Below are 12,761 nucleotides of genomic sequence, written 5' to 3' on the forward strand. Positions count from 1 at the left end.
TAGATTTGGAAACAACAAAAATCTGCAATAGATTAGGAAATTACAAAACTTGCCATAAATTCGGATTGTAAAAAATTGGCCAGAAATTAGGATTGTAAAAAATCTGCCATAGATTTGGGATGGCATGACGTCACATTTACCATAGATTAAGAATCTGCCACAGATTTGGGATGGCATGACGTCACATTTGCCATAGATTAAGAATCTGCCACAGATTTGGGATGGCATGACGTCACATTTGCCATAGATTAAGAATCTGCCACAGATTTGGGATGGCATGACGTCACATTTGCCATAGATTAAGAATCTGCTACAGATTTGGAACCCATCATAGATTTGGAATGGAATGACGTCACATTAGCCATAGATTAAGAATCTGCTACAGATTTGGAACCCATCATAGATTTGAGTCCTACAAATATAGATAACAACTCTATAGTTTCCACTGGGAAGGAAAGGCTGTCCTAGATTTACATTTCTACCATGTTTTTAGTTTCTGTTCATATAACATGTGTCAGTGGCTTGTTGTATGACAAAATTGTCATTGTTTTGACCTATAAGACTATAAAGAGATGAGATGTAAATGAAAATGTCCAGAGACCAAAGAACAAGAATGTTAATAACTGTAGGTCATTGTAAAACTTCAACAAGTTGAAAAACCCAGACCATACAGTGAGAGCTATAAAGGGCATGACAATATGTGCATCATTTCAAAAAAAAAGAAAACTAATTGCCTGGTTTACTGTGAATTCATTTATTTTCATGTGGACCAATTTTGTTGCTTGAGGAAAACTTTAATGTTTAAATTATATCTAGGAAAATTAGTATTTCACAAAAAAAATAATTGTAAATTATAAAATTATTGTGTCTTTGTAATTGCGATTTTAAAAGAATGAACAAAAATGTTAGTTTAATTGTTGTGATTTTAGGGAAAGCTTCATAGAGATATATATGGAACAGATATCAGAATACATTTCTTATTATTGATATATTCACTGGGTCATATTTTTATTTTTATAGAAACACCACATTTAATTTATGAATTTATAGAAATTCAACATGTTTGATAGTATTCAACTCTTACCTTATTTTTATACGACCGCAAAAATTGAAAATTTTTTGGTCGTATATTGGTATGATGTCTGCGTCGTCGTCGTCCGAATACTTTTAGTTTTCGCACTCTAACTTTAGTAAAAGTGAATAGAAATCTATGAAATTTTGACACAAGGTTTATGACCACAAAAGGAAGGTTGGGATTGACTTTGGGATTTGAGGTCCCAACAGTTTAGGAATTAGGGGCCAAAAAGGGGCCCAAATAAGCATTATTCTTGGTTTTCGCACCATAACTTTAGTATAAGTAAATAGAAATCTATGAAATTTAAACACAAGGTTTATGACCATAAAAAGAAGGTTGGGTTTGATTTTGGGAGTTTTGGTCCCAACAGTTTAGGAATAAGGGGCCCAATCAGGGTCCAAAATTGAACTTGTTTGATTTCATCAATAATTGAATAATTGGGGTTCTTTGATATGCCGAATCTAACTGTGTATGTAGATTCTTAATTTTTGGTCCCGTTTTCAAATTGGTCTACATTAAGGTCCAAAGGGTCCAAAATTAAACTTAGTTTGATTTTAACAAAAATTGAATCCTTAGGGTTCTTTGATATGCTGAATCTAAAAATGTACTTAGATTTTTGATTATTGGCCCAGTTTTCAAGTTGGTCCAAATCAGGGTCCAAAATTAAACTGTTTGATTTCATCAAAAATTGAATAATTGGGGTTCTTTGATATGCCAAATCTAACTGTGTATGTAGATTCTTAATTTTTGGTCCTGTTTTCAAATTGGTCTACATAGTCCAAAGGGTCCAAAATTAAACTAAGTTTGATTTTAACAAAAATTGAATTCTTGGGCTTTTTTTTAAATGCTGAATCTAAACATGTACTTAGATTTTTTATTATGGGCCCAGTTTTCAAGTTGATTCAAATCAGGATCCAAAATTATTATATTAAGTATTGTGCAATAGCAAGAAATTTTCAATTGCACAGTATTCAGCAATAGCAAGAAATCTTTAATTGCACAGTATTGTGCAATAGCAAGAAATTTTCAATTGCACAGTATTGCGCAATAGCAAGAAATCTTCAATTGCACAGTATTGTGTAATAGCAAATATTTTCAATTGCACAGTATTGCGCAATAGCAAGAAATATCTAATTGCACAATATTGTGCAATAGCAAGAAATTTTCAATTGGAGTTATCTTTCTTTGTCCAGAATAGTAGTTGAATCAACTTAATCATTGTTTTATACAATATACAATGTATATTCACTTTTACTACCAACTGATAAATTAAAACAATCTTTACCATTCAGTGATAACAAGCACTTTATTTTACATTTTAATATTTAATGGTGTATTTAAATGAGTACTTATTGTTGCAAACTCCATTAGAAATTTGAATTGAGATCAGTTTTGGAAAAAGGGAAAGGGGGATGTGAAAAAAATTTGGAGGGGGTAAACTTGTCTCATTTTAGATTTCATAAAAAAAAAGAAAATTTCTTCAAACATTTTTTTGAGAGGATTAATATTCAACTGCATAGTGAATTGCTCAAAGGCAAAAAAAATATTTTAAGTTCATTAGACCACATTCATTTTCTGTCAGAAGCCTATGCTGTGTCAACTATTTAATCACAGTCCAAATTTAGAGCTGAATCCAGCTTGAATGTTGTGTCCATACTTGCCCCAACCGTTCAGGGTTCAACCTCTGCGGTCGTATAAAGTTGCGCCCTGCGGAGCATCTGGTTTATTATTGCCCTTATCATGATTTTTTTTTGTTATGTTAATTTTTCTCCTATTATGGGTCATAGAATAACTATATTTGGTATGTGCGTACCTTGCAAGGCCCTCATGTCTGTCAAGTTTGCACTTGACCTTAACCTCATTTCATTTGAGTTTTGGTGGTCATGTGAATATCTCAGATACTATAAGCAATATGTCTATTATATTTGGTGTATGGAAGGATTGTAAGGTGTACATGTCCAGCTGACAGGTGTCATCCGACATTGACATCATTTTCTTGGTTCAGTGGTTATAATTAAGTTTTTGTGTTTTGGTCTGTGTTTCTTACACTGTATGCAATAGGCCTGCTTTATTTGGTGTATGGAATGATTGTAAGGTGTAAATGTTAAACTGCAGGTGTCATCTGACCTGGGCCTCATTTTCATGGTTCAGTGGTCAAAGTTCAGTTTTGGAGTTTTGATCTTTTTTTCTAATACTATATGTAATAGGTCAACTAGGTTTGATGTATGGACATATTTTATGATTTACATGTCAGTCTCACAGGTTTTATTTGACCTTGGCCTCATTATCATGGTTCATTGTTCAGTGTTAAGTTTTGTGTTTTAGTCTGTGTTTCTTAAACTATAAGCAATACCATAAGGTCAACTATATTTGTTGTATGGAAGGAACGTAAGCTATACATGTCTACCTTACAAAGTTCATCTGACCTTGACCTTTTTCATGGTTCATTGGTCAATGTTTAGTTTTCTTGGTTAAGTCTGTTTTTTGGGATACGATTGCTTTCAAGCAATCTGTAGACTTATACCAGTGGCTCAGGACAATGCCCTCACGTCAACCGTTTTATTCTAAACATTAAGGAACATCTCAGATTCTTATGATTGTCTTGGTTTAAAAGGTAAAAACAAACAAAGGGATTAACTTAAACAACTTTCCTATAATGTTCTTTTCATAATCCTCATGTTTGATATTTCCCTTGACTTATATGCGTGTTTTTTACAACACTGAAAATCAGAATCAAGCAGTATTTATATTTAGTGTTTTTATAAATTTAGAAACATGTCAGAGGGAATTCCCCAGTTATGATAAAAATGCGAGAGTTCTCTGAATTCCGATAAATCTATTTCTGTCATATAAGAACTGAAGTGGAGTTTTACTTATATGTCACCGTTATTAAACTGATATTTGATATTGTACTTCCATAAAAAATAGAGAACCATTTAGGTTTAACATACGTTCTTACTACAGGGTTTGTTTAGGTAATTATGCGCATGCGTATAGTTTTTGTCGAGCCTGCAACTTTTGTTGCAGAAAGCTCGACATAGGGATAGTGATCCGGGGGCGGCGGCGGCGGCGGTGTTAGCTAACTTCTTAAAAGCTTTATATTTTAGAAGGTGGAAGACCTGGATGCTTCATACTTTGTATATAGATGCCTCATGTTACGAAGTTTCGGTCAGTCACATGTCCAATGTCCTTGACCTCATTTTCATGGTTCAGTGACCACTTGAAAAAAAAGTTCAGATTTTTTGTAATGTTGAATTCTCTCTTATTATAAGTAATAGGATAACTATATTTGATATGTGCGTACCTTGAAAGGTCCTCATGTCTGTCAGACAGTTTTCACTTGACCTCGACCTCATTCCATGGATCAGTGAACAAGGTTAAGTTTTGGTGGTCAAGTCCATATCTCAGATACTACAAGCAATAGGGCTAGTATATTCGGTGAATGGAAGGACTGTAAGGTGTACATGTCCAACTGTCAGGTGTCATCTGACCTTGACCTCATTTTCATGGTTCAGTGGTTATAGTTAAATTTTTTGTTTTGGTCTGTTTTTCTCATACTATATGCAATAGGTCTACTATATTTGTTGTATGGAATGATTGTAAGGTGTACCTATCTAGCGGGCAGATGTCATGTGACCTTGACCTCATTTTCATGGTTCAGTGGTCAAAGTTAAGTTTTTGAGTTTTGGTCTTTTTATCTAATACTATATGCCATAGGTCATCTATATTTGGTGTATGGAAATATTTTATGATCTTTATGTCAGTTGCGCAGGTTTTATTTGACCGTGACTTCATTTTCACGGTTCATTGCAGTGTTAAGTTTTTGTGTTTTGGTCTATTCTTCTTAAACTATAAGTAATATTTCAACTATATATGTTGTATAGAAGCATTGTTAGCTGTACATGTCTGCCTGGCATGGTTCATCTGACCTTGACCTCATTTTCAAGGTTCATTGGTCTTTGTTTAGTTATCTTGGTTAATGTTAAGTTTATGTGACAGTTGTATCAAAGCTTAGCTTTATACTTACATTGTAGGACTCTCAACATAATATCAATGATTAGTATAGAAGGCGAGACATTTCAGCGTGTGCACTCTTGTCTTGACTTCAAGGGGTACTAGGTTAAATGGTTGCTCTGGATTCCCAACTCGATTGATTAATTTATGACTCATGGAATCATTTCTATGTATGTCTGCTAGTGAGGGTTATTGTTGTTGCATAATTGTCGAGCCTGCAACTTTTGTTGCAGAAAGCTCGACATAGGGATAGTGATCCAGCGGCGGCGGCATTAGCTAACTTCTTAAAAGGTTTATATTTTAGAAGGTGAAAGACCTGGATGTTTCATACTTTGTATATAGATGCCTTATGTTACAAAGTTTCCGTCAGTCACATGTCCAATGTCCTTGACCTCATTTTCATGGTTCAGTGACCACTTGAAAAAAAAGTTCAAAATTTTTGTAATGTTGAATTCTCTCTTATTATAAGTAATAGGATAACTATATTTGGTATGTGCGTACCTTGCAAGGTCCTCATGCCCGTCAGACAGTTTTCACTTGACCTCGACCTCATTTCATGGATCAGTGAACAAGGTTAAGTTTTGGTGGTCAAGTCCATATCTCAGATACTATAGGTAATAGGGCTAGTATATTTGGTGTATGGAAGGACTGGAAGGTGTACATGTCCAACTTCGAGGTGTCATCTGACCTTGACCTCATTTTCATGGTTCAGTGGTTATAGTTAAGTTTTTGTGTTTTGGTCTGTTTTTCTCATACTTTATGCAATAGGTCTACTATATTTGTTGTATGGAATGGTTGTAAGGTGTACATGTCTAGCGGGCAGATGTCATCTGACCTTGACCTCATTTTCATGGTTCGGTGGTCAAAGTTAAGTTTTTAAGTTTTGGTCTTTTTATCTTATATTATATGCCAAAGATCAACTATATTTGGTGTATGTAAATATATTATGATCTATATGTCAGTCCCGCAGGTTTTATTTGACCATGTCCTCAATTGCACGGTTCATTGCACAGTGTTAAGTTTTTGTGTTTTGGTCTATTTTTCTTAAACTATAAGTAATAGGTCAACTATATTTGTTGTATGGAAGCTTTGTTAGTTGTACATGTCTGCCTGGCATGGTTCATCTAACCTTGACCTCATTTTCATGGTTCATTGGTCTTTGTTTAGCTATCTTGGTTAATGTTAAGTTTATGTGACAGTTGTAATCAAGCTTTATACTAAGGGCTATCAACATAATATCAATGATTAGTAAAGAAGGCGAGACATTTCAGTGTGTGCACTCTTGTTTTAAATCATATGCATTATTTAAATTAAAATAAATTAGTCGACATCGTTAAGGTTTATTTTCAACACCCCTTCAGGCGAAATGGAGTCTTCCATATTATTGTTTCGAGTTGTCTCCCTTCCGAAGTCACTTCCGTGAATTCTAAATCAAAACATTACGATGAGAAAAATTAACTCGTTCTGTCGATTGTCGATAAACGTCGTATTATATTAAAAACGATTGCAATTTAAACCGAGGAATGTGTACGGAAAGGAGTCATGATCACTGACCCAAAGGAAATTAAATATTTAAAGTGTTAGGAATGGGGTTCCTCCTAGAATTAAAGTAGGAAAATAGGTGATAAGATATGAAGTGAAATACTTCTCTCACTCTGAGTCTCAGTGACTGATTTGGAAAGTAAACTTGGAATTGATAGTACAAAAATAAAACACAATAGGCCTAAGTACATTGGTCATACACTTTTAACCGGGATTGGCTATTTTGTAACTATTCAGATTACGTAAATTACATTTTACATGTGCAGTTGAATTAGTTTTGAAAATAATATTATCCAGCTACACGTATACATGTGTCAATGAAAACAATGGCAATTGTATCCCTCAGAGCAATCTGCTCTTTGATTAGAAACTATAAGCAATATGTCAACTATATTTTATGTATTGATTAGGGATGTCAACTCAGTAAAGATTTACTACTCGAGTACTCGTTGGATTTATCGAGCGATACTCGAGTACTCGCTCGGTAAAACATTTTCAAAATGGAAACACAAAATTATACCCATTGTATGTATGGTTGGTTGTTGTCTTGAACCCTCAATGATTACTCAGGACTAGATAATATGAAATTTTATACCATAGTTAAAATATCTCAATTACTACATACTAATTATGTATACTGGCAATAATTTAATCAAGTAATCAATTAATATCCATAGAAAATTGATAACTCAAACAACAGTATTTAGGAACTGTAAAAAAATACATTTAATTATCAACAAAGGGGAGATGATTAAAATTTACTAATGCCTTTAATCATTTCCTGAGGGTTGATATAGGGTTCAACAAATTTATTCTTCTTTAAGAATTTCATTTCTGGGACGAGGTGATTTCTCTACTTAGTTAGGTAACTAAATGTATTTTCTAACAGTCCTGCTGATGAAAATATATGCTCTGACGGTACAGAGTTTGACGCTAACATTCGAATCGTATTTTAAATTTTGTCAAATTTTGATAAATGTGTTATTTCCCGGAAGGCGCTCTCAATAAAAATTATCAATTCTTTTAACTTAAGAACAAAAACATTCTAAATATAACATGACACTGATTAGTCGAGTATCAATTTGGTAATCGATAATCGGTGCTACCGAGCGATACTCAAGTACTCGTTGACATCTCTAGTATTAATTGATTGTAAGGTGTATATGTATTCTCGTTTGGTTTATATGACCTTGACCTCATTTTCATGGATCATGTTAAGTTTATGTGATAGTTGTAGTAAAGCTTTATATTTAGGACTATCAACATGATATCAATGGTAAGTTAAGAAGGCAAGACATTTCAGTGTGTGCACTCTTGTTATATTTGTTGTATCAAAGTTTGAATTGTCCAGAATTTCCTGGTATTTACAGGTATTTACTGCTAGTATATGTACCAGTATTAACAGTTTTTTTCCAACCTTGGAAGGTAATTAACATATAAACATCAGAAGTATGACATGCTCTTGTAAACACTTGTAAATATATTTACCTGTTTACATATATAGTCTTCTAATTTGGTCTTATTGCTACAGGCTTCAGATGACCAATGCTAAAGTTCACCAGGAGGTGTCTGATCATAATATTAAACTAAGTTATTTTTACATGTATACATTGGCATTAGTTCAGTTTAAAGTCAAATGGTGTAATTTGTCTTATAGATTTTTTACTGCTGTCTTTGACTATTGAAAACAGTTAGGCTTTGTTAATGCTTTCTTTGACGAATGTAAAATGGTTTAAGTAGATATAAGAAGATGTGGTATGAGTGCCAATGAGACAACTCTCCATCCAAGTAAAAATTTGTATCAAGTAATCCATTATAGGTCAAAGTGCAATTTCAACACAGAGCCTTGGCTCACACTGAACAGAAAACTATAGAGGGTCCCAAATAATGACTAGTGTAAAACCATTCAAACTGGCAAACCAAAAGGCTAATCTATATTAAAAACTAGAAATGATAAACAGTTATGAACCACATAAACAAATGACAACCACTGAACAACAGATTCCTGTTAGCTTTGTTACTGCTTCCTTTGGGCCAAAAATAAAATATTGTTTGTTTCCCCTCACACGACCGACCCGGTAAAATCACCGCGACCCGAAAATTTTTATTGGCCATTCTTGTCCACTATTTTTCTTTTTTTTTTTTTGCTATGTTGGTTATTGGTGTTATCTTTCCGACGCTGTAGTCAACGAACTGGTTTTTGGTGATACCTTTCCGATGCTGTAGTCAACGAGCGTTTTAAATCAAGAAAGTTTGCAAGGAAGCGCCTACATGATTCGGAATCAAGGAAACAAGCAAAATGCTTTGCCACACGATTTGTTTGCAAGGGTCATCTTTTTTGAAAATAAAAAAAAACCTGAAGCATCTTTTAACCCGCTGAGTGCATCTTGATTTGCTTTGTGTCTAACCTCTGTTCCTGTTTGAAGGATAAAATCTTAAAGACTTTGAGTAAAAATGGTCTGAATCGTGCTTTAAAATTTATCTACTTTGTCTTTGAACAGGTTGGGCACAAGTCAGGAAATGTGGGATACATGTATTCCTTGCTTTCAGGGAACGTCCCTGTTTTCTGGTGTAAAAAAAAAACCAGTTTAAATTGGATTTCCTTTTTCAATTTATGGCATGAAAATTACAAAAGGGCACGTTTTAATGTTATAACTGCATCAGTAGAATTCGTAAATACTTATTAAAAGTATTTTAGGAGCCTTGTTTCTTCTAGAACTCGAAAAAACATACAAATCTTTGTTTAGGAATCAATTGACCAAGCTGCATGATCCAGGTGTAACTGAACATAACTAAATTATGTTCACTTCTATCATGTCTATTGAAAATTTTTATTCATTGAATTTTAATTCCCAAGTGATTATCATACATGTATCTTTTTGTCATCTCATAATTGATGATCAAGGTATGAATTGGTGAACAAAGGAATTGTTTTGTTGTGAGTTAATTATGCATCAAATTAGACTTGAAATAAGCTTCATTTTTTAACTAAAAAAATACTTGCTATCATTAAGCATTGTTATCACAAGTAGAATGTGGCTTTTGTAAATTTCATTTCATTGAATGAGTAGGAAAATAAGGAGGTCCCTGTATACTGGTTGTTTTTTTTTAACACCAGAAAACTGGGCCGTGTACACTGAATTAGAATACAGGGAATACCCCACTTTTCTTGACTTGAGCCTTACCTGTTGAATTTTATACAAATCAATATAGAAAACCATATCAAGGAATAAAATAAAATAATTTGCCTACCTACCTACCCATACCAGGCCTGGGGTAATGGTAATTTGTAATTGTAATGCATTGTAATGTTACATTTTTTGGATGTAATGCAAAGTAATTTGTAATACACATTTTCTGAATTACAATTACATGTAATGTAATGATTACTTTAGTTAAAAATTGATGTAATACCTCCATTACAGTACATTACTTTTCATTACAAATTGGTAAAATAGATAAAATTGAAGAATATTGTATAATAAAAATAAAATATTAACAAAAACAAAAGAAAGTATGGAATAAAATTTTTGTCACAGTTAATTACTGTATTAAATAAATTATATCAATCTTTAAAACACACATTAAGGTAAGAAATATAAAATGGTAAAAAATATCAAGTCTTTGATCTTGGTTTCTGATATTTGTTTAATATGATATGGGAATATTTTGGTGTTTGGTGGTCTATGAAAAATCCTATAAACAAAATTATCAAACAAAACTATATAGATCAATGAAAAAAATATGAAGATGAAAATCTCATAATTCTATACACACCTTACATGTATTTCAATGAAATATTGAATATATCAAACAACATTTTTAAACCAAACTGTGGTTTGGGTCCTGTCTGTGTTGTTATTTCACCTAATTAATATCACAATGTTTTTATTGCAATCAAATCTTCTCAACTTATGTTTGTCCTCACAGAACCCTTAGGCATTTCACAAGATAATCCTTTAATGACACATTTATTATATCCCTTTGAAATCCTTAATGATTAAGTGATCAATGTTAGAAACAAAATTATATGATAATTTATTTACTTTTTACCACCACCTAAGAAACTCAAAAGAGACTTTTTCAGTTTCTTGCCTCCTACTACTCAATCAAAGGGTATAGACACAGGTATGGTGCAGTAAATGATGTTGACATCTACTTGTCTGAGTCATGTGAAGAAATTTCAATCAATGCACATGATGCACTGGAATAATGGAAGTCAAATTCAGTGTGCCTTTCTTCTTTGGCTAATACAGCTATCAAGTATTTAGCCATTTCCCACACATAAGCTCCTGTAGAAAGGCTTTTAAGTATTGCCGGAAAGGTGTACAGAACTGATTGCTGTTCTCTTAATGGCATCACATTTAAACCACTTATGATGATAAGGTGCAACGGACATATTAATTAACCAGTATTTGAAGTATATGTCCCTAACACTGTATACATATGTACATATACCTCTGTTTTTGAAATGCTTTTTGTTTTTATATTGAAAAAGTAATGTGTAATGTAATGCATTACTCAGGCAAAGTAATTGTAATGTAATGCATTACATGTGAGAAAAAATGTAATTGTAATTGTAATTGAAATGGAATAATCACAAAGTAATTGTAATGTAATGCATTACATTGCAATGTAATGGCCCCAGGCCTGACCCATACCCTGTCAACCTCAGTCGGGTGAGGGGAAACAAAGATATTTTTAATGTTGGCCTTGACTAATGAAACCAGTTTAACTTGATAACTGCTTCTTTTGACTAATGTAAATTGTTTTAGCTTTGTTTCAGCTTCCTTTGACTAATGAAAAGGACTTATCTTTGTTACTTTTTTTTTATTTGTTCCTGCTTACTTGGTCAGATGAAAACAGTTGGAGCTTGTTGTTTTTCTTCATTTTTACCATATGTAAAAGTCTACAGTAAATAAACATGAAAACTGAAACTGTTTCCTTTCTTTATAGACCCTGTCTGCTATATGTCCTTGTAAAACACTTATATAAATATCCTTGATAACCATGTTGTGTCCGGCATGTCAGGTTGAAGACTTAAGATACTTGTTTTTAATTTGTGTCTACTTGTATACTAATAGAATTAACACCCTGGCATGTTTCAATTTTATAGTTAATGTCAATGATGATGATCCCTATCTATATTTAAAGGAGTAAGATCGGTAATGCCCATATTTGGCCCTGATTATAATGTTCATTGTAACAATATGAAAATGTTTTAAGTTGACTATAAGACATGTGAGAAAGTGAAAAAGAACTATTTTTGTTTTATTCTAAAACCTTGATTTTTACATCCAAAATAGGTCTAGATAAGAGATTTTTGCAAAATTTGACAAAATCGGCCTAATTTCAACTACATTTAGGACCAGGAAACATGGAGCGCAGGCGTCGACAAACTGAATATTCAAGTAAGACATGTAAAATGTCCTTACAAACATCATTTTAAAAGATCTTTGTTGTCGACATATTTGCTTTATTTTTCCTGTTCAATATTTCGTGGAAATTTACCAATTTTCATTGACATTTTCGTGGAAATCAAAATAAGTACTATTTGTGACGTCATAAATTAAAGGCAGAAACGTAAATTTTCAACAAAAGGGCTTATTTCCTATCTAGTCACTGTATTAGCTATGATTCATTGTGATATTGGTCAATAAATCATAATTTGAAATTTAAGCTAACAAAGGGAGGCCATTTTAGGACCTTACCTTCTCCTTTCCAACATTTCTTGTTTATGTTTTCTTTCTTTTTTCAGTAAAGGTTCACCTGGAATTGACCCACCTAAATGTGGAACAAACCCTAAACGTAGAGAAATAAAACTGACAAGTGTGCTTAGTCTGCAAGAGGAATTAAAGAAAAATATACACTCAGGTACAAATGAAATTATATACTTGACTAACCCTTGAGTAATATTTTTCAACTGACCTGGCCATTTTTGGTCGTATGAGCCATTTCCATGACTTGTCATTCTTTGTCATATAAATTTTTAAAATCCTTTATTCTAAAACTGATTAGTCAATATGAACCACTTTTTTAGAATGTTCCTTTTGACCTTTTATTTACAGACTTATGTCCAAGTTTTAGTTTCCTCTACAAATATGGTGAAAATTGAAAATACTTTTCAAAT

The 12,761-nt window shown here is 32.8% G+C and overlaps 1 protein-coding gene across 1 annotated transcript in view; it reads left to right on the forward strand.

Moving 5' to 3' along the window:
• Positions 1 to 12,761, forward strand: part of LOC143064921 (DNA mismatch repair protein Mlh1-like) — a 144,203-nt gene that overhangs the window by 122,952 nt on the left and 8,490 nt on the right. The window contains exon 14 of the mRNA XM_076238134.1: positions 12,390 to 12,505. Coding sequence (XP_076094249.1) covers positions 12,390 to 12,505 — 116 coding nt within the window. The remainder of the gene's footprint in view (positions 1 to 12,389; positions 12,506 to 12,761) is intronic.

Source organism: Mytilus galloprovincialis, chromosome 2, assembly GCF_965363235.1.
Source record: "Mytilus galloprovincialis chromosome 2, xbMytGall1.hap1.1, whole genome shotgun sequence".
Classification (NCBI taxonomy): Eukaryota; Metazoa; Mollusca; class Bivalvia; order Mytilida; family Mytilidae; genus Mytilus; species Mytilus galloprovincialis.